Source organism: Elaeis guineensis, chromosome 1 (genome assembly GCF_000442705.2).
Source record: "Elaeis guineensis isolate ETL-2024a chromosome 1, EG11, whole genome shotgun sequence".
NCBI lineage: Eukaryota > Viridiplantae > Streptophyta > Magnoliopsida > Arecales > Arecaceae > Elaeis > Elaeis guineensis.
The window spans coordinates 6,005,036-6,028,409 of NC_025993.2; the positions used below are offsets into that span (position 1 = coordinate 6,005,036).

General features: G+C 36.0%; 2 protein-coding genes across 3 annotated transcripts; both read left to right on the forward strand.

Annotated features, from left to right (window-relative positions):
* The first annotated feature begins 3,147 nt into the window (after positions 1-3,147).
* LOC105037768 (pentatricopeptide repeat-containing protein At3g29230-like) lies at positions 3,148-5,253 on the forward strand. The gene has a single exon (XM_029262437.2). It carries the CDS (start codon positions 3,178-3,180, stop codon positions 5,101-5,103), a length of 1,926 nt encoding a protein of 641 aa, XP_029118270.2. The 5' UTR covers positions 3,148-3,177; the 3' UTR covers positions 5,104-5,253.
* Positions 5,254-7,412: 2,159 nt separating this feature from the next.
* On the forward strand, positions 7,413-23,374 carry LOC105037749 (lysine--tRNA ligase). 2 transcript variants are annotated; one of them, XM_073243469.1, is made up of 17 exons: positions 7,413-7,618; positions 7,717-7,792; positions 7,993-8,061; positions 8,163-8,328; positions 8,440-8,533; positions 9,318-9,403; positions 10,863-10,981; positions 11,100-11,180; positions 14,543-14,668; positions 14,759-15,041; positions 15,291-15,387; positions 15,483-15,639; positions 16,063-16,206; positions 16,289-16,357; positions 16,483-16,626; positions 16,730-16,781; positions 22,343-23,374. In XM_073243469.1, exons 1-17 carry the CDS (start codon positions 7,536-7,538, stop codon positions 23,194-23,196), a joined length of 2,700 nt encoding a protein of 899 aa, XP_073099570.1. In that variant the 5' UTR covers positions 7,413-7,535; the 3' UTR covers positions 23,197-23,374. The 2 variants fall into 2 exon arrangements, with proteins under 2 accessions (XP_073099570.1, XP_010911688.1); XM_010913386.3 differs by lacking the exon at positions 22,343-23,374 and adding an exon at positions 17,675-17,915 and having other exon boundaries at positions 7,414-7,618.

The window sequence follows — 23,374 nt, forward strand, 5'->3', positions numbered from 1 at the left end:
GAGTATTGTGGGGTGTCGATCAGAACGTGAATCTCTCCAAATTTGCTTTGATTCTTAGCCCCAAGACATCAATCCGAATTCGATACATGATCAGAGAATGGCTGGGGAGTGGTGAGCATAGTGGGATCTTACGGTATCTTGGTGTTTCCATTATTGATCGTAGTATAAGGAGAGCAAATTGCATTGGTGTGGAGTCAGCAATCAGAGAGCGGTTGGAGGGATGACAGGCTCGTGCCTTTTCTATGATAGAAAGAGTCATTCTGGTGAGATCTGTTCTAAGCTCCATACTAATTTATCTCTTTTTAAATTCAGTGTTGTCTAAGACTATGATTGGCAGATTGGAGCAACTCTTCCAAAGCTTCTTGTAGGATTCAAGAACGGGAGGAGGGGATGGTATGTATTTGTTAACTTGGGAAGTGGCGTGTTAGCTGCTCAGGGATGGAGGACTTGACATTCAGTCTCTTGTCATAAGACGAGAGGTCTTGATTGCTTGTCATGCGGCTAGATTTCTTCTAGATCTGGAGAGTCTGTGGAGTACGATGATGAGGGCCAAATACGGATCTTGGACCACGAGCAAGGAGATTTGTCTTAGCCGAGGCACTTCTTTTGTGTGGCAGGAGATTTGTGCACATGCTCTAGAGGTCATTGCTCAGATGCGATGGTTGATAGGTGATGGTCAATCTGTATAGCTCTTGTATAATCAGTGGATTGATGACCTACCATTTTGTCAATGGCCGACATTCATTAGTCATGAGATGACGGACACCATGATAGTGAGCGACCTCTTTGATGTAGATGGTGGTGGATGGGATCTAGCAGTGGTGGCTCGCCTTTTTGGAGAGCAGCTGGAGGAATGGATCTTGGCCTTTCCTGTGCCGATCCATATCAGTTCGGACATCCGAATCTAGAGGCACTTTTACTCTTCGAAAGTAGTGACCGCAGATCTTTATTATTTATATTGGAGGAGACCATTCAGGCAGATAGATGCAAGGTGGATTTGGAGGATGGGGGTGCATTCATAGGTGAGCCTCTTTCTATGGAAGGTGGCCTGGAGTCAGCTTCCGATGAGATCCATATTGAGGGGCCGCGCTATGGAGATCTAATCGACCTGTCCTTGTTGTGAATTGGAGGAAGAGATAGTGGAGCATATTTTTTTCTTGTGCCTGAGGGCTAGATATGTGTGGCATCTCATTGGTCTGCACGAGTACTTTCTCCATACGATAGCTCCAACTCAGGCATTCTTGGAGTATCTTCATAGGTGTGCGGAAGGAGCTGTCTCTGATGTGGTGGCTTGTTATGCTGCTTATATGGCTTATCACATTTGACTTGCTAAGAATAGCTTATTTTTTGAGTTTAGAAGAAGCTTAGCAAGGCTTATCTTAAAGAGAGCTCATATTTTGGCTACGAAGGTTTTTGATGCGACCTTCAGGTCCTCAGAGATCTGAGACTTCCCCCTACTTGCGTAGTGACCCGATGGATGTTCATTATTTTGGAGCCTCCTCATTCGAGATATCTAAAAATCAACTTTGATTGTAGTATTTGGGATGGATAGGACGAGGCGGGACCTGTAATCCATGGACCTGACTCCAGGATGGTTGCGGTGGGGAGAACGCATCTTTTCACGCCTACAGTATCTGAGGTGGAACTTCGTACTGTTTGGACTAAAATTTTGAATGCCAGACAAACCCTGGGGCCTGACCATCTTATCATTGAAGGTGATTCAACTACGATGGTGATCTGGATTCAAGATTGTACTCGTGGAGGTCCTGCTCACCCCTTGTTGAAGGATATTTTTGTATTATTATTGGATTGTCGTGGGTGGGTGGCCAGGCATATCTATAGAGAGGCGAATATTGCAATTGATTGGATGGCATCCTAGGTTATAGAGCACTTGGGAGAGTCCTTATGGATTGAGGGGAAAATAATCCTAGTTTGTCTTAGGGATATTTTATTTTTTGATTTTCTAGGCTGTATTCATACGAGGATTGCTTGAATGCATTATTTTTACCAAAAAAACAAAAATCAAACCAGGCGGGCACTATAAAATATCATATAGGATGGGCTTCATAGTTTGTAAAATTTTTCTTAACATTAATCTTACAGAATAAGTCTAAAAGTCAAAGATTTTTCTATTAATAGAGTTATTAATCTTATGATTAAAAAAATAATATTCTATTTCTTCATTATTTTTAGCACATATTTTTTAGCAATACATATTATATATGCATATCATACATATTAAATAAATTAATCATCAAACAAGTTAATACATAGTATATAGTTAGGTGATACATATTATAAGCTTTTTTGATATACACTCAACGATTCAATACATACATATAAATAAATTGATATATAATTTATCGAATTTAATATTCATCAGTATACAGTATATGATCAGATAATATATACATAGCCAAATATTCATTTGGCATCCCAATATACATCTCTAGATAAAATGATTCACAATTTTTAGATATAGCATTTATCAGTATACAACACATGATTAAATGATATATATTAGATAGCTTACTAATACATACGATGAGTTTTTGTAATACACACATAGAAATGATCCAGTACACACCTACAAATAAATTGATACATAATTTATCAAACTTAATATTCATCAGCATATAGTATATAGTCATCTAATACACACCTAGTAAAATATTCATCAAAAGTTTCAATACACGTATCTAGATAAAACGATATATAATTTTTATAAATTTTTAGACGTAGAAATATTAAAAAATAAAAAAAATTGAAAGAGGAGAAAAGGACTCGAAGAAGATCTTATAGATAAAAGAGATGGCATGTAGAATTTAGAAGAGAAAAAAGAGATCCAGAAAGATCTTACAGATAGAAGAAATGACTTGATGAGGAACATAATTGATGGAGAGACTTGATGAAGGAGAAAGATGATATAGACAATCACGAAGAATCTGTCTTAAATATATATTTTATTTTTTATTATTTTAATTATAAAATTAATAAATTTTGTTAGTAGAAAAATTCAATTTATATTTAATTTTTTTTATTTTCTCTTTCAGATGTAAAAAAAAAAAAAAAGGAAACTAAGCCCGCTTCATATCATGATCTATAGTGCTGGCCCCATATCATTCTTGTTCGTGCTACTTGGCTCAATTACCCTTTCCATGAAACGAAACTACGAAAATGCCCCTTCACTTCACTAACGAATGCATAGGCTTCAAAGTGGAATTTGACGTGAGAACACTGAAAATGGAGCAGAAGATGATCAAAGTCCTTCAAAAGGTGACAACTTTGACGGAATTGAAGCAAACACATCTCCAAATCATAGCCCATGGACTTGGAGAAAGCAATCATCTTCTTCCCAAGCTAATGGATCTCTCTTTGGTCCTCCACTCTCTTGACTATGCCATTCAAGTCTTTGAGAGTGCTCAAAATCCAAATGTTGTGGTCTATAACACCATGATCAAATGTTTCATTGAGAAAAGGTACCAAAATGAGGCCTTTTCAACTTACAATAAGATGAGGGCTTTGGGAATTTTCCCCAACAACTTCACCTCCACCTTCCTGCTTAAAGCCTGTGAATCTTTAGAGTCTTTGGAGTGGTGCAAAGGGGTCCATGGCCAGATAACAAAGTGTGGATTTGCGCTTGATGTCTTTGTTCAAAATGCCCTTTTGAATGTCTACTCCAAATGTAGTATGACGGTAGACATGGCCCGTCAAGTTTTTGATGATATGCCTCAAAGAGATGTAGTTTCCTGGAATTCTATCGTTGGAGCATGTATGACACGTGGGGAGATGGCGCAGGCGATGGCTTTGTTTGAGTTGATGCCAGAAAGGAACATTATATCTTGGAATACTGTTATTGCTGGTCTTTCTAGAGGTGGAGACATGGCTTCGGCACAATTAGTCTTTGATAGGATGACAACAAGGAATACTATTTCATGGAATACCATGATTTCTGGTTACATGATGAGTGGCGACATTGTAGCTGCACGATCATTGTTTGATCAGATGGTGGACAAAGATGTTGTTTCATGGACAGCCATGATCTCAGGTTACACTAAAGCTGGCGACTTAGAATCTGCCAGAGAGCTCTTTGATCATATGCCAGTTAAAAATGTGGTTTCATGGAATGCGATGATTGCAGGGTACAACCAGAACTATCAATTCAATGAGGCATTGCATATGTTTCAGTGGATGCTGCTAGATGGGAAGTTCCCACCAGATGAGGCTACTCTGACCAGTGTTGTCTCTGCCTGTGCTGACCTGGGCAGCCTCGAACATGGTAACTGGATCCATTCTTATATAAAGAGGAATAATGTCCAACTTACAGTTGCATTAGGAAATGCACTAATAGACATGTTTGCAAAGTGTGGAGATGTGAAGAGTTCGGAGTTGGTATTCCATCAGATGACAAGAAGGTGTGTAATTACATGGACAACAATGATTTCAGGTTTTGCTTTCAGTGGCCACTGCAGAGAAGCTTTGACTCTTTTCAGTAAAATGTGTAGAGAGGGAATAGAACCAGATGATGTCATTTTTATTGCTGTTCTTTCTGCATGCACTCATGGAGGGCTTGTTGAAGAAGGTAAGGCTATATTTGATCAAATGGTGAGGCAGTATAGAATCAAGCCAAGAATGGAACATTATGGATGCATGGTGGATCTCCTTGGCCGAGCAGGAAGATTAGATGAAGCAGTTAGGTTTATTGAGAGCATGCCCATGGAACCCAGTGTGGTTATATGGGCGACTTTACTCAGTTCTTGTGTCACGCATGGAGCTAGGGAGTTGGTCGATTTTGTGAATCGAAAGATTGTTGACTTAGAGCCATCGAATCCTGGGTATCAGGTGCTAATTTCAAATTCTAGTGCCTTAGAAGGAATTTGGGAGGGAGTTCTGAATGTCCGTGCGATGATGCATCAGGAGGGAATTAAAAAAGTGCCTGGTTGCAGCTCGATACAAGTGGGTGGAGAGGTCCATGAGTTTCTAGTTAAGGATACTAAGCATGAGAAGAGGAAAGAGATCTATGAGGCCTTGGATGGACTAACAAAATTGATGAGGCAAGTGGGCTATGTTCCCTATAGAACTCGATATGGCTTATTACAATAAGAACAAGAAGGCTTTCGCAAAGATTGGCTGCTAGGTATCGTGACCAACCATCAGAGAAGTAAAAATGAACAATTGCAAGAAATGAAAATGGCACGATTGGTAGCTCAGGCCTGTGAAGCTTTATCAGCAGACCAGGTAACTGTGGAGATCTCAAAGCAGAGAGGAGGGCTGCTTCAGCAAATCTAACATGATAGGCAATTGGCATCATTACATCAGGTTTGCCACAGACAGTGCTGACAAGAAAGTTTTGCCTTATATCACTGAGTGCTTGTGTACGGTCAAACCACATGGTTTCCTTAATACAGTTCCAGAGGTGAGAAGACATATTTTTACATGGAATCTGGCAGCCTAGACAGCTAAATGCTTATAATTGCAGAGAAGCCAACCAAATGCCGAAACTTGTTTTAGCACATTATCGCTAATGTGGATCTAGCACCGTCAAGTACCTATTTCAAAACTGGTAGTTTAGAGTGAGTTCAGCGGAGCCTGCTTCTTGATGAACTACTGCACTCAGTAAATTTGTTTATTCATTCCCTATGTGCTTTCAAAGCAAATCCATTCTAGAGCTTCAGTAACTGTCTAGGAAATTAAAACTAGGTGAAACTACAAAAGAGTACATTTGGGCAACTCGGGCAAGCAAGGAAGAAAGCAACTCCAAGTCAATGTTGTTAACACAAATTATTTATCTCATGCAAAAGAAAACCTTCAAATAAGAATTCAAACTTCCAAGTGATGTTAAAGGTTCTGTGAATGGTGGACTCTTGGATATTGGAACTTTGCAATTGTATCCATTTATTACAGTAATTTACTGCTCATGTTCTCCACAATGAAGACCAATGTAAAACTATTGATGAACTTGTGACATAAAGCCTCACCATGAACTAAATGCTGAACAAATAGAAGCTTTCATCTCCACCATAGGATCCTAGGTATCTAGATCAAAATTTTCATGAAATCACCTCATTCAAGTCTCCTAATAGAGAAACTTCTTGCAGGGAAATGTCTATTGCTTCAGCAAGATAGAGGACTTTGTTACTGACAAGTTGCTTTAACCTGGATTTATTTGAATACATCATGTTCTTGTTTTCTTTTCTTTTCTTTTTCACTTTCTGTTCATAACAACAGCTGTTTGTACATAAAGTTTGTAGCTTATCCTCCTTATCTTTTGATAATTCTACTTCAAATTCTGTGCTTACATATCTTATTTGATTGATAGTTGATTTGGAAGAAATTGTTTAGATGCAGGAAGCTACTCTGAAGGCACTGGAGGGCAAAAACGACATCATGCGGTGCTCAACATGCATTAATCTGGAACAAAACATCCATATATGACCATTCTAACCTATCAGCTCATGTCTTCCAATCATAACTGGAATCTTAATTTGCATTACAGCTGCAGGCTCCAAATTCTCTTATTTGCCTTTAAATAGTCACTAAATACAATTCTGTTCATGTCAGTACAAGATTCATTATCTTGTCAAGGATAGGCGACCAGATTATCTGCATATTATTCAAATACAAGAAACCTAATAGAAGCAAAGGCTAAAGCCTTCTGCTTTGAGATTCACAACTACATCAGATGAAAATGTGGACTGACAATCAAATTTTAGTTGGATTTAAGAAATCACAAAAGAATATCCTGATAATGGTATATCTACAATCATACAGGTGAAGCTCATGCCCAAGGTTTATGCCATCAAAAGATGATACATCTATAAATCCAAAATCGCAACCTTTTATCAAAATATTCTGATAATGCAATTAATTGCCCAGACAACTTTGAAGCGGTATCAAAGGGAGAAGTGTAGTCTTTTTTTTTTTTCTCATTTTTAAACAATTATCTTATACTCTTTAAAAAATCTCGAGCAAGGATGATAATTTATATTTTATTTTTCCAAACTAAAATATCATGGTCTTTTTATATATATATTAAAAAAGAGAGAGAGAGAAGTTTGTTCAAAAAGAAAAGGGAAAGTCTCCTGCGGGTTCACAACAATTACAAATTCAAATTTGAAATTTGGAAAATATATTAAGCAATGCAAAAGAAATATCATATATTCAGAAAATAAATATAAAAATATCATCAGCAATAGCAATAACAAAACCGATTATTACTTTGCAACCCTCACATACTCTGAACATAAATCTTGAATAATTCATAATATTCGCGAATTTTTAATTCGACCTGATTGGCTAACGAAAGCATCATGAATACTTCATGAATCTTTCAACCATTCGGAGAACATCGGTCATACAGAGCTTAAGGTCCATTTGAACGGCCAGGATGAACTCTAGCAAACAAAACTTGCGTCCCAAGTAGATCCCACCAAGGGCAGGACAAAACCCTCTAAAACCTAGAGGCTAAAACATAACCCGCCCCTCTCCACTCCTCTCCTCTCCTTCGCTCCCCTCCAATCTCCCCGCGATCTCTAATGGCGGACGGAGTCGAAGCAGCGGCTGAGAGCGTGGCCGGCCTCTCCATGGACTCCTCCAAGGCCGAAGCCCCAAGCAAGAAGTTTGTCCCTCCTCGCCGTCTCCTTCTCTATAGAGCTGTTCTTTAATCCGCTTCGGCCTCTGACCCACTATTTTTATCTTTTTCGCGATCTCTTACAGCGCTCTCAAGAAGGAGTTGAAGAAGAAGCAGAAGGAAGAGGAGAAGCGGCTCAAAGAGGAAGAGAAGAAGAAGAAGGTCCCTCCTTTTCGGTTCCTGATAGCCTTACCCTCATAAAAATCTCTCCTTTTCTTATTTCTTTCACGATTTCATGCGATTGAATCCGCAAAAGAACCTTTTTTTTCTCCTCCCCTTTCTTGAAAGGCTATTTTTATATAGTGCTACCAGTTTGTTTCCCAAATGTTTACTATTTGCTGCTGTTTCTTGCTGTTCTGTAGGCCGCAGCCATGACGAGTTCGCAGTCTCAGAAGCCATCATCTGCGGAGGATGAAGATATGGACCCTACGGTTCGTTTGCTTCACTTTATGTTCTCTGCGAGAATATGGTGCTTTTTGTTTTTCATGGTCTGGTCCAATGGGGATTAAATTGTTCTACTATTTGATTGCAGCAATACTATGAGAGTAGGCTGAAGGCCCTTGCTTCCCTGAAGGCAGTTGGAGTGAATCCATACCCGCATAAGTTTCTTGTGTCCATGTCCGTTGTGGACTATGTCGAGAAGTATGGAAGATTGAGGGATGGGGAGCACCTTAAGGATGTCGAAGTCAGTTTAGCAGGTACTTGTTGTTTTGCGGTGTATTTGCTTAGAAACTTGTTTGCTTTGCGCAATCCATCTGTTCTAAATATGATTTTAGTACATTAAGTGAAAATGGTTTTCCTGATGTTAGGGAGAATTATGAACAAGCGAGCTTCTTCGTCGAAGCTTTACTTTTATGACTTATATGGTGATGGTGTTAAAGTTCAAGTCATGGCTGATGCCAGGTATCAATGACCAAGATGAGTTCATCTTTTTATATTTTATTTGTTTACTTACTTACTTCCTTACTTGGTGTGTGTGCACGTGTTTGGGTGTACATTTGTATTGCGATCTTATGAACCTAACTACTAGATGTCATTGGAGCAGACTTTATGGATTTTAAAAATATATATGTATGTGTGTGTGTGTGTGTGTGTGTAGGGAATGCTAAGAGGAGTTGGGCTACAAAAGACTTATTAATTGAGTCAACATAGAAAAGCCATCTAAAGTTTAAAGGTGATGGCACCTTTATCAGATATATGTGGTTCCAACAAGAGATTGGATTAGTTCAACATGGTCATATTAAGTATTTGCATAAGAAGATTGAGATGCAACATTGCACTTGTTATGTTTGGACATTAGTCAAATAATTTAGGCCTTCATCATTTAGGGAATAACACTGTTATTGGCCACATAAGTTGTCAAGAATTTTAATGGTATAAACCATAAATGAAACTATGATTTGAATTGCATGCACACTGTGCGGTCACTTTTGCTTTATAACTCACTTGTTTTGTTGTAAATATTCAATTGTTGATTTTCTTGTATATATTTAAATTAATACTTCACTACAACTGCAAGCTATACTTTTTTATGTGATTATGCTGTGTTTATCTTGGTAATGTAACCTTAACCATATGTTTATATGAACACAATTACTGTAAGTGACCATTTGGGGGGAAGACATTATCTGAATGTTTCATTTTGTTTTACATAGGGATGTTAACTCATTGGTTATATGTGAATTAGGGACTCAGACATGGATGAGGTTGAATTTGCTAGATATCATGCTGGTGTGAAACGTGGCGATATTGTTGGTATCTGTGGATATCCAGGTTTGTGAGCTTGCAGTCTACATTCTCACAGTCACGTCTCCCATACATCATTAGTATTTCACTTATTGATTAGAATACTCATTAGATTATTCTGGCTTCGTGGTGTAGTGCACAGCAATTTTTTCTTGGGACAAAGCATGTAGGAGGAGTTTTACTTACATTTTAGTGAAGACAATCCATTTTCAGCTTAAAGATTTGCTGATGATGAATTTAATAATACAATTGTAGATTTAGCATCATAATTCTGTAGTAAGAAATGTCATATTACTTTACATGCTGTACAAGAAGATAGTTCTTAAAGGGATTCCGCATACAAAATCTTGAAGTATGTGGGTTTGATGGTCTTATTTAGCCTGTGGGCTCTATTTTATTGTAAAATGGTCCAGTTTAAATAAAATAAATTTCTAATGAATCGAGCTAGGAATATATATGAAGATGAAACAGCGCTTAGACAGTTTATTACATAGCTTGGACTGTCCTTTCTGCTTTTTGGAATTTGTCATGATGAAAGCTTTGACAATGCATGGTGGCATGTGCATGGCTCTTGGATTGTTTCCTTGTAGTATGTTCTTGTTTTCTGTTTGTGCTTATCAGTGTTCAATTCCCTTGCCTATATTCTGGCATGGTTTGAAATTATTCAGAGGGATTTCTTGCAGAAAGCAAAGAAGGGGACAAGGGTGCCATCGCATTGTGGATCTCCAATCAAAATATGCCATGCAAATTTTTGACATCTCCACATGCTGTGTTTATTGTTTCTTGCTGCAGTCAGTCTGTTTAGTGATGAATTACATCTGTCTTCTTTTGATGAAGACAAATGCCAATAGATTGTTGACAAATTATTGTTATGACCAAAACTAAGAATTTTAATAGTTAAAATCCATTCTAACACATATTTACATTTTAATTAGTTGGGCTAGGTTCTATCTGTCATGTATTTGGTCCATTGATCACAACATTTTAGTTGATATACTTATGCATAACCGTGAACTACAATTTTGCAAGAATCATGTTATGTAGAATTTGTTGTACCATTTTTATTCATATTACTAACTTTCATACATTGACAAGTAGGAGAGAGATGTAACATTTAAGCAGTTGGCTAAGCTATATCACCCAATATTATTGGTGAATGGTTCAGTCTTGATTGACTTATACAACAGTCAAGTTGCTATGCCAACACCTACCATATATTTAAGAATAACCTTACCTTCACAAGTTATATGTGGGGTGCACAATATGGGTGAGAAGGATTTTCAATTTTCTAGTAATACATCAAGTAAAAATGTAGTTGCTGCAGCCACCATGAGTGATGAAACATAGACAACTGGACTCTAGCATGAACACAGTAAGCAATCAGTGCATGAATTATGCTCCTTTGTGATTAAAGAGTTATGCTATCTTCTCCCCAAAAATAAGTTCTGTTAGTACACGATTCAGTGTCATCTTTCTCATGTTACAGGGAAGAGTAAAAGAGGAGAGCTGAGTATCTTTCCAAAGAAGTTTATTGTCCTCTCCCCATGTCTTCACATGATGCCAAGACAGAAAGCTGCCCCAGGTGCTGATAATGATGCTGCAAAGGTGAAAAATATGTGAACATAAATATCTTCATTTTTAGCATATTTTGTTATTTTAATCTACATGGTCTCATGTGCATTTTCCTATCTTTTTGTGCAAATGGATTCAACTTGGTATGCAGAAAAATGAAGGTAAAACACCATCAGATGTATGGGTCCCAGGAATGACAAGGAATCCTGAAACATATGTTCTGAAAGATCAGGTATCTGACTCTTCCAGTCTATCTTGTCTGCATGAAAGGTCTCCTGAACTAATGTATTCAAATATAATATACATTGTTTATCATGACTGCCTTTGGCTTGATAAATAGGGATCATGAACTTAATGGTGCCAAATGCATTCCATAACCGTACTATCATTTCTTTCCTTTTACCCTTCTGTTGCTTGACTGGACAGTGAGGAATACAAAGCCTGTCACTGTCCAGAGAATTTTGTTCTTCCTCTTGCTTCTATTCCCGTCTTTGGTTTCTTAGATTACGAACGTGGAACAACATAATGGATGGCAATTAAAAACTTACAGCCAGATGACTATTTATTGTTAGAAGAGTTGTCATGCCACCTATTCATTCGAAGTACTTATTGTGGAAAAGTTTGATATGAAATTTCTACAGTACCTTTACCATGTAATTTTAACTATGTTCTTGCACTTTGTTCCCTCCAGGGGCTGTTAATAGGATCTAGACACTAAGCGCTCATCGGTGGGCAGGGGCTGTGGTACATTTCCATATATCAATTTTTGTTGGCAGGATATTCAGATTATCTGGCCCAATGATCTCTGACTTACTCTTTAACAATTGAGATAGAGCATCTGATTTAGTCCTGGTTTGCTCTATGTTTTTTTGGTGTTTGTTTTCACTGCCTTGCATGTGTTTGTTTTTTTGATTTTTATGTGACTGAGTCCGTGGGGGGGAGGGGGGAGGGATGATTATTCTGTCTTTGGAAATTTGATTCTTTTTTGGGGGTCTGCATATCAGGTTTATGGCTAACTAAATATGTGAAAGTACTGTATGAAGAAAAGATAGCCAAGTTGTTCATGACAATAGTATTCCACCAAGTCTTTTCACTGTAAATTACTGATTTGTTTGAGTTTGTTGATTTTGTGAATTAACATGTTACACATTAATATGTGCCCTTTATTGTTCAGATTAAGTCAAATCTTAGCATTCAAATTGCTGGTCACAATAAAAAGTTTATTATACTAAAAATAGGTGAAGACCTTCTAAAAAGGTGAGAAAAGGTTGGACCAGGTGGTCAACAATTCTAGGGTGTAATGCGGGTATTATTAAATTCATAATGCATAGTGTAAGCTTAATAACTTTGGCTTATAAGATGCAGTAAAAACATCTGTATGTTGAAACTTCTAACCGCTTGCAATCCTAAGATTGAGGTTGTAAACTTGTAAAGTGTAAATGCTATTTTGTTAACAAAAAATAGATCAAACAAATTTAAAGTACTAGGGTTGGTTAGATCTGGTGGTAATGCACTTCTTGGATGCAATATCTATGCTACAAGATGAGAATTTTACTTTTTTTGATTTTAATAACAATAGAACTAAAGTTTTGAGGAAAATTTTTAAAATTTTCTGATGAGATTCGATTCGTGGATTTGGAGGCTAGGACAATGAAGATTGTTTTTACTTGCATTAGATGGGAGAGCAAGAGACTATGAAAGTTGTATATTAGACAAGGTGGAATCACAAGAAAGAAATCGTGAAGGAAAAATTTAGAGAGGTTGAAATGCAAGGAATCATCGGAGTTGCAACAATAGAAATATAATTAGAAGGCGAACTGATAGAGGTGTGGAGTTTTGAAAACTCCGTAACAACAAGATAAACTGGATTCTGATTGAAATGTAAGAACTGCAGGAGACTTGCATGAAATTTAAGGACATCTGAGAGCTTGTGATGACCAAGGATATGGCCCAACAATGGAATAAATGGCAGAGTTTTGTTCATTTTACCAAATTGACTTGAGTCATTTCAACAATCTTGTCTGATATGGTTATGCTTACATCAAGATTGTCGCGAAAACCCAGATAGATTTGCAGTGCTTGGAAAACTTGATGCTGAGATAGTTCTTTAGAGAACTAGAGATAAATCCCAGCTCTACTTTTAACTTAAAAGCAGCTCCCCAAATGAGTTTTATGTAAAAGTAGCTATCCATTCCAAATAAAAGTTAAAAGCAACTATCCATTTTTGACGGAAATTATCTTTATATCCTTTAAGATACTGCAGTATTACATTATCATAGTGCAGTATTCCTTTACAATAAGGTAGTATTACATTATATTAGTATAGTATTCCTTTATAATAATACAGTGTTGTTTTATTGTATTATATTAGTGTAGTATTCTTTTACAATAAGGTAGTATTACATTATATTAGTATAGTATTCTTTTATAATAATACAGTGTTGCTTTATTGTATTATATTAGTGTCGTATTTCTTTTTAATAAGATAGTGTTACATTATCATAGTGTAGTATTTCTTTATTGTAGTATTACTTTACAACAATACAGTGTTACTTTATAATAGTATAGTATAACTTTATAATAGTGTAGTATTACTTTATAATAATGTAGTGTTGCTTTTATGATAGTGCAGTATTGTTTTATAATAGTGTAGTGCTTGCTTTATAACTGCAAGGGCAATTGGGTCATTCATCCTATTTAGGTAATTGCTTTTAAGTTATGTTTCAAATGGGGAAGATTTTTTACTTGAAAATTAAGTAGATAGCTACTTTTAAGTTTAAACTCAATTGGGTATTTCTCATTAGTTTTCTCTATTTTTTCCCGACCACCCGCTCAAATATGTTTAGCAAATTGGAGACTAATCTGTATAAAATTGTCAAGAAAGCATATTGTACATCATACATAGTCTTGTGAAGATAAATTGTCACTTAATGCTTGGATTGTGGAAGTCCGATCACATAATGGAGATTATGCTAAGATGCCTTTTTTGCTTGGAAAGAATTCTTTCTGTATTGTTTTGAATGCCAGTCATGGTGTTCCAAATTGTCTTCCAGAAAGAGCTGGTAAGGGGCAATTAGCAGGGGAAGATGTTTATTGATTGTTTTTATTTAAAATTCTTATGAGGCACTACCTGGTGCACCTTTTCTCATTATATCATGACTAAAGCCAATCTGCAGTATATTGGAGTTCCTCGACTCTCCAAGCAAATGAATTATGTGTAATAACCTCATCAATTTGTGCTCTTTTTCATATTCTCTCCAAACACTATTTCAATGATTTCTTAACTATCTTAATATAATATCTGAGAAAATGTTTGTCTAGCTAGATTCCATGAGTGATTCTTTTTTTCAGTTTCTTTGCATTTTTTATAGTTAAAAGTTTTATGCCATTTTGGTTATGAATATTATATGATTAATGTGCCAATCAGTAGTCTAGTCTTATAACTTTCACTAAGATTTGGTTGTGATATATGCAATTTTTTAATGTATTTTAATTCATGGAGAATGTTTATCATGTTTAACGTAAAATTCAGCTGCATAATTATTGATTTATGTTTGGTTGATTTCTATTGAAATATCCACCTTTTTGATGCAGGAAACTCGATATCGTCAAAGATATCTGGATCTGATGTTGAATCATGAGGTTAGGCAAATATTTAAGACTCGGGCAAAGATTATTTCTTACATCCGACATTTCCTTGACAATCTTGGTTTCTTGGAGGTTTGGTTCTGGTCCTATATTTTATTTTCTTGATATTGGCTTTACCTTTTAGTTGTGTTAAACTTAGAAAACATTTCTCTGTATTGTCAGGTGGAAACACCAATGATGAACATGATTGCTGGTGGAGCAGCTGCAAAGCCCTTTGTTACTCATCACAATGAATTGAACATGAAGCTGTACATGCGTATTGCTCCTGAACTGTACCTCAAGGAGTTAGTTGTTGGTGGGCTGGACCGTGTTTATGAAATTGGAAAACAGTTTAGGAATGAGGGGATTGATTTAACTCATAATCCTGAATTCACCACGTGTGAGTTTTATATGGCTTTTGCGGACTACAATGATTTGATGGCACTCACAGAACAAATGTTATCTGGTAAGCACTTTTTTTTTTAAGGGGTTTGAGGGGTTATCAATAAGTATATTACACATTTCCAAATGTTGTGGATGCACCTCCCAAGACTTGTAGTGGGAAGCTTCTCCAATGGAGTGGGTTTGTAGCCATGGGGGTATGGTGCAATTAACGAAAGTATCCCTGAAAATTGTAAATGTAATTTGCTGAGAAGTATGTTAATTTCTGTGAGGTTATAGTTTCGGTTTTACTTATTCAGATAATTCCTATCAGGAATGGTCAAAGAGCTAACAGGTGGTTATAAAATAAAGTATCATGCAAATGGGGTGGACAAGGATCCTATAGAGATTGATTTTACTCCCCCCTTCAGGTATCCCTTATACCACATATTTAATTATTCCAGGTTAAAGCATCACTTATACAAGTTTAATCTGAATACAAAGTGATTAATGCCATTTTAATCAGACGACTCGACATGATTGAAGGATTGGAAGCTATGGCCAACCTCAGCATACCAAAAGATCTTTCAAGTGAAGCAGCAAACAAATATTTGTTGGATGCATGTGAAAAATTTGATGTCAAATGCCCCCCTCCTCAGACTACTGCAAGGCTGTTGGACAAGGTTGATACTTTATCCTTTGTTATCTCGTTATCTCAATCATTATTATCTCACCATAGCAATAGGAAATTTGACTTATAATAGATAGCTGTAAAGAAAGGATTACTTTAGCTATTGAAGTATTTGCACTATAATCATGCCACTATTTTACTTCTGAAGTTCTGATTGACAAACTTGAGATTTTAATTTAGAACAATAGCAAGAACAGCAAGAAAAATGAAAGACTGAAGATGCCACAATGTTAACAAAATATATGCATGGTTCATATGTTAAATTTTGTATTTTGTTATGATTAAAGGAAAATTTCCATTTCTAAAAGAGATTAATTTGCTCATAATCATCGAATTTTGATAAATAAATTTTCTCTGTATTTCTCCCACTAATTATTCCAAACAAGAGTAAAATTTTCACTTATTTGGTTGACAGCTTGTAGGGCATTTCTTGGAGGAGACGTGTGTAAATCCAACTTTTATTATTAACCATCCAGAGATCATGAGTCCGTTAGCTAAGTGGCATAGGTCAAGACCTGGCCTGACTGAGCGGTTTGAATTGTTTGTTAACAAACATGAGGTTTGTGATATCAATAATGATTTGTGGTCACAGACTCATTGTTCATTTATGTTTATCTAATACTATAATATATACCATTCAGGTATGTAATGCATACACGGAATTGAATGATCCTGTTGTACAGCGTGAACGATTTGCTGGACAGCTGAAGGTACTATTAATGTTTGATATCATGCTATGGTAGTTTGGTTAATTGATTTCACACTGCAGATTCTTGCTGTTGGTCCATGAGGTTGTCAATTATCTGTGGTTCTGACCTGGTGACGATGGTTGCAGGATCGACAATCAGGTGATGATGAGGCAATGGCTTTAGATGAAACATTTTGCACTGCCCTTGAATATGGGCTGCCCCCAACTGGTGGTTGGGGATTGGGGATAGATCGGCTAGCAATGTTGTTTACAGATTCTCAAAATATAAAGGTTGGCTGTTTTCATATCTCGTTTTAGTTTCATGTACTGAATTTTTTTATGAGCTTTACTACTAGTTAAATCACATGACGAATACTGAATTATGCGAGTGCAGGAAGTTCTTCTCTTTCCCGCCATGAAGCCTCAAGACGAGCCTTCTACTAAAGGTAATTAAGCAACACTTTGATCAAATCTGTGATCCTTTTCCCTTTGTGAACATGAAAATGGGGATCACATGCTTAAGATTTAAACTTCAAGAAAGCGAGTTTGAAGGAACAAAACTGATTAAGCAAACAGTTACGCTGCATGATGGTTACCCTAGTTAGGTTTCATGTCCATAAAATGTTATTTGAGATGATAACAAGGCTGTGATCTTAAAGAACAAAGATTGAGGAATATGATACCTTTTGTAATTTATTTTTAAGAGTAAGGCACTTTGGTCAGTATTCCCTCATAAGAAAAGAAGCACTTTGGTCAGTGGTTATAGATTTTCTGTTGGATCAGGAGCAACTATCATTAAAAAAATTGGATTTCTTGGTCCATTCAAAAAATACATTTTTCAATTAAACTTATGGGTTTGGATGAACATCAGTCAAGAAGGTTTGATAAGTGGGACGACTTATGGAAAGACAGGTCTTGAAGGGTGGAAAAATTGTTCAAATCTGATGAGCCACAGGATTCTAGGATGAAAATTGTTGGGAGTGGTTCATCAAGAATAAGACAAACTTTTGTCCAGCTGAACAGGAAGGGAAACTCCAGTCTAAAATGGTTATGTTGTGGTAAAATTAGGTGGTTGGGAAAAACATTTTCAAGCAACTTTGATCGGAAGGAAGTGGAGGCTGAAAACGTATATTTATCTCATGGTAGTTTTTTAATAGAGTAAGAAGTCTTGAAACAAAGAAGGCTGTCACATTTGTCTCCTAGATGTACATGTTGCCTTATACTTTTGGCTGATTTGTTCCATTATGCTGCATAAGGCTGATGTCTAGTGTTCTAAGCTGTATATTTTTCAAGGCAGTCTAACCATCTGGATTGACACCTTGATACATTTTGGATGCAGCTTAATTGGATCTCTTACAATCATAACTGGTGCTGAAGTTTTGCCCAAATATTTATTTTAAAGAGGTATTTTATGCCTGCCTGCTGGGGTAGGTAATAGTACAGTCTCCAGTGTCATCATTTGTGTTTCTTTCAATTTTCAGAGAATGGAAACTATTGTTATGCTTCTCACATTGATGAAAATATTTGCGCTGATGTTTGTTAGCTTACTGCTATTCAAGCTTATGGTGAGCTTCATTTAACCCGGTGTAGAATTATGCTTCTTTATACAAGTGTGCTCGTTGAATTTTGTCCATGTGAGATACAGGAAAATTAATGACATAGAAGAACCTTTAAGCTGACAAAAGAATGCTGTGTATTCATTCCCTTGTAACCACGCGGAAATGGTGTTGGTGGTTTAACAATTATGCTTGTATTCTGAGACTAAAGTGGTGGAATATAAATGAGCAAAGGTAACTGATACCAATGCAGGCAAATAACCCAGAGTAATAGGGAGTTTGCCCGTGTTCTTCGTACAGAGACCTGCCACCCTTATGGACTCGTTTGGTTCGCCGGAAGAATTGGCAGAAATCTTGTATGTTTGGGTTTTTGTCGGCAGTTTTGTTAGTTTATAATTTTTGAGGTTTGTATTTTCTGCTGTGGATAAGAGTGATGTGCTACTAGAGTGAATTAGGGAATTCGTCATTCACCTTGCAGCTATAAGTGATTGAGATCAGGTATTAATCTGATGAATGATGCTTAAGGTTTATGTTTATGTCATCTATCTTGTCTGAGGATATTCAAAAATAAGTTTTCAACTAATGCAGTTGATAAATTATTGGCCCGGATCTCAGGAAGAAAAAAAGAAACAAGAAAAAAAAAATCCAAATATCTGATATTGAAAGTAGGCCACATCCCCATCGCGAGGTTGAATCTACGGTGGTAATGTCCATTTTCTACGATTTTAAAATAAAGGTTTACAATAAACACATCCATAAATGTTTTGCCAAAAGTTAAAAAAGTGATGATATAGGACTTTGGAATTATATTTATTGGATTATGGTCTATACGCCGGTGAGAACCAAGCAGATTGACGAGACTCTGAAATGGGAATGATCAGAATGCGGCTGCGAGGGTCCAGGCCACACCTAGTCTGCACCGCCTAATTTATTTTTTTGTCCATCAAGGCCTATTCGGGGATAAGTTGTACTTGCGCTTTGAGGCTGTAACAGTATTCAGGAGTAGGTGGGACGAGGCTGGATAAGACTTTTTATTATTATTATTATTTTTCACCATTTTTATCCCCATCTCGCGATTGTCTTGTACCACGGTACCACTGACATAAAAGTGATTATTACGATTAAAATGAAAATAAAAAAAATTGTATTTGTTATGGGATGATGTTAGAAAAAATTTTGGTAGAGTTTTATCTATGTGAGTTCAGATTCAGTTTGAACTTATTTTTCGGAGAGCATCTTGTCTTTTATAAAAAGAATTTGTTTAAGTTTTAAAAAAAATTTATTAGACTGTTAGAGATCTGTTAGACCGTCTGGTTGTTGTAACAGAATGGTCAGCTATAAAGATGTCTAATAAGCTGGAATCAAACAGAAGATAGTTACAGCTGAGTTGGATAATAGCTGTCAGATAACCGTACGTAGATGTGGTGGCACATCAGTAACAGATTGATATCTCAAGATTAAAGATGATATAGATGGAGATGATGAGAGCACCGCTCTATGTGGAAGTAATTTTAAATCACTTTCACTCCAATTACCATCTTACTTAGTGATGGAACGTCTATCCTTGAGATTGGGAATATAAGATCATTCCAAGATAGTGAACTTGAGAATAAAAATATCTCTTAATCTAGCAAACAAAATTGTTATATCAAGATATCGCTAATATATTAAATTATAATATATATATATATATATATATATATATATATATATATATATATCTTATACTATATTATTAATTATATTATCGTACATCATTACTCAATGCTAGTTTTAATTTTTAGTAAAAATATATTATTATATTTCATATTTATATAATAAAATTATTTAATATATTATTTTTATTTTTCTTATTTTTTTAATTAAAAATAAATATTAGTATTAAATATAATATATTATAAGTATAAATAAAAAATATTAAGTTTATAATAACAATTAATATATCTTTATAGATAAATGATGTATAGGATTAATGAATATATTTTTTTTGAAATATATCGAGGATAATTTGATATTATATGGACAATGATTTTAGATTTCTTTAAAATATTAAATATATTATTCATGGATATTTGAGGATCTTTGATCATTGGATCATGATCTATCAAGTGGAGTGATCTGCAGGTCAGATCATCCCAAAATTTTGATCATCAGTGATCTTAGATCATCAAATTGAGTACCTTGGATATTTTTTATCTTTATTTATTTTTGATTTGATCCAACTACTGTACATCAACAATTTCAGGCTACTTTTAGGCTTGCTTGGCACTAAAGGGATAAGATGGGATCACATAGAATAAGCACCTTATGCCACTTCTTATACATTTCCAAACTAGAGCTCGTGCTGAACTAACAGAGATGGGTTTGATATCGTTAAGAGCTCAAAAGCAAACACCTACCTCTGGTAAAATCTGTTGGTGGTTAAATCAATACAGCTAGATTTGGATCTCATCTCTACTAAGATTGTTTAGTTCATCATCCATGGACTTCTAAGGTCGAGGGAGAAGAATTTTGCCACGAGAAATAACTTTCTGCTTAATTTTAGTTCAATAGTCAGTCTTGCTCGCCGGAATACATAGGAAGTTTAGGGTCCGTTTGGTTGGGGTTATTCTGATATTGAAAAAAATATCTCATATTAGATTAGCATATTTGGTATGAAAAATGAAAAAGATAAATAGTAAAAAATTTAAAGAATTCTATACTTATTTTTCAAAGAGAGAAGATAAAACATATCATAGGAGATTAGTATTTGATAAATTTCTGAATGCTGATAATCCATACTTGACAAAAATACCCTAAATAAATCATGGGTACTGAATGAGATATTGATGATAATGAAAATAGCAAGAATGATAAAGCTCAGAAAATATAGTACATATGTAATCATTAAATTTATTTTGATATCTTTCTAAATTCATTCAATAAAATTTTTTTACAAAAAGTTAAGATGTAGATGGCATTATACAAAGAACCATATGATTAAAGTTATTATATAAAAAATAATTAATGACAATACTATCACGATAATAAAAAAATATATTATATTGATGGGTATATTTATAAATTTGATCATATTCGTATATAAGATTATCTTCAAATAGTAATTTTTCTACCAATCAAATGTAATAAAAATTATTTTTTTTGCTATCATTTTTTAGATAAATAATTCTCCGGATTCATCATATTATTCTGTAATTTGACATACCCCAGCCAATTGATCCCTTAAGATTTCTGGCTCCATATAATTTCACTCATATTATAAATTATCTAGACCAATTTGTTTGTTCCTTTTGTTTGGTTATTTCAACTCCGTGAGGAATTACCGACCTACAGACATATGACCGTCTGAATATCATGTGGTTTGGTTAAAACAAATGCGTACTGTTGAGCGAAGAGTCCCAAGAGACGACTCCTGGTTGTCCATAGAGAAAGAGCATACAACTCTAACTTGGCAACCTGGGCTACATCAGCTTAGGAGGCTCCAACGGTCATATAAAATCCATTATTTTTTTTCAGAAGAATAAGAATAGGTCAAGCCGGCTTAGCATCAGATGGAAGACCTCCTGTCTATATAAACTTCGTTATGGCTTGTTCCTCTATCCATCAGAAAGCATAAGTAACCATGTGCATGAAGCCTTTGCTCCTCTCTCTCATTGGATTCATTTCCTTGGCCTTCTCATTTTGCGGTAAATCCAATCCTTTTATTCTTTTAATTTCTTTTAAGATTACGAATCTTTTTTAGTGCAGCATTATTTATTAAGATCTTTTTTTTTTTTTGCCTATTTCATTGTGATTAATTCAACAACCTTAATAGTGGTTTTAAATTTATGGTAATGAGGTCTGAGCATTGATTTAGATGTTTGGTTGCTCTGATAGAACAAAACATACAGCCATGCAAGGGAGAATATTCAACCTTAACCTCTCAAATCAGATTTTTTTTTTCCCCCTCCAAATTTCGTGATGATTTTCTTTTTTATTATTATTTTTTTACATGATGGTTTCAATCAATTGACCCTAGATGCTGAAACTCTTTTTATATTGGGACAAGGACTTCCAATTCCACAATAGTACATATAGACCCAAACCATTTGGCAAAACCATTATCTACACCTGGAGTACATACTTATTCCAACTTCATCAAGGAGACTTGGCAGCAGCTATCAATAGAAAGAGTTGGTAAGCATTTTGATGCTAAGAAAATTTCAAAATATGCTAATTCCTTTCCTGCAGCGTCGAAATGGCTCCAGTGGATACCTTCATCCTTATAATCCGATATGCTTTTGATCCACTAATTAAAGCCAATTTGCTGCCATGTAGTCTTCAGTCTTTTAAATAATTATACTCCATTATTGTTCCTCTGAGCGTGATCAAACGTGGTCAAATATAAGGAACCAACAATTGCTGCAGTGCTGCTCAAAAACTTCCAATATCTCACTTGGTTTTCTTCACAGATGGGAAGGTGATGATGGAGTACATAGGAGCCACCGGCATCCCGGTGAGTTTCACCGGCGTTCCGATCGAACGCAAGATCGACTTCCACTTCCTTCTAAGCTTCGCCATCGATGCAGATCCCTCCGGGAAGCCTCAAAATGGCATCTTCTCCCCCTGCTGGGCCTCCACTCTCACCCCAACAGCTGTCCAAGCTGTCAAAGCTCACCATCCTAATGTGAAGGTCATGGCAAGCCTCGCCGGCTGGAGTCTTGGTAAGAAGATTATTCACTGGTACAAGCCGGCCGACCCACAGCTGTGGATTGCCAATGCCTTCACCTCCCTCCAGTCCCTTGCAACAAGATACCACCTTGATGGTATCGACATCGACTACGAGAACTTCCCAAAGAATGACACCTCTTTTGCTTTCTGCATTGGAGAATTGATCACCATGCTTAAGAACCAGAGTGTGATCACAGTTGCCACCATTGCACCATATTATAAAACTGTTGGTAATTATTTGGACTTGTACCGGCAATACAGTGGTGTCATAGACTATGTCAATCACCAGTTTTATACTGACCGAGTGAGGATGCCAACGGGCTACTTGAAGGCATTCAAGCGAAGGGCCAGGCAGTTCAATGCAACCAAGTTGCTGCCGAGCTATGAGGTGAAAGGGAGGGGGATACAAGGGGATGCCTTCTTTGAGGCATTGAAGCTGTTGGAGAGCAATGGCTTCGAGGTTAATGGGGTGATGATCTTCTCGGCTGATGCCTCCTCATCCAATGGATACTACTATGAGAGGAAATCTCAGGCCTTCTTGCTTAATTCTACTGCTAATGGGAATGTTGGTTGGAGTACTGTAAGGGATGGTTAGTTGATAAGGTTGAGAACATTGATTCTGTTGTCTTTTTTTTTTTCTTTAGGGGAAAAGGAGGATGTAAATAATTTCCCCAGTTTATTAAAATAAATTAAATATGTACAAAAGAAGAATGTACTAAGATGCCTCTTGACTGGGAGGAAATGTAATCAATGGTTATCTATTGAGGAAGAAA

What these genes read in the sequence shown, in the direction of transcription:
- LOC105037768 (XM_029262437.2), top strand. Translation starts at nt 3,178, where the DNA reads ATGCCCCTTCACTTCACTAACGAATGCATAGGCTTCAAAGTGGAATTT.
- LOC105037749 (XM_073243469.1), top strand. Translation starts at nt 7,536, where the DNA reads ATGGCGGACGGAGTCGAAGCAGCGGCTGAGAGCGTGGCCGGCCTCTCC. An exon ending in TGTCGAAGTCAGTTTAGCAG is followed by an intron (nt 8,329 to 8,439) that starts GTACTTGTTGTT and finishes TCCTGATGTTAG; the next exon opens with GGAGAATTATGAACAAGCGA. An exon ending in CTGCAAGGCTGTTGGACAAG is followed by an intron (nt 15,640 to 16,062) that starts GTTGATACTTTA and finishes TTTGGTTGACAG; the next exon opens with CTTGTAGGGCATTTCTTGGA.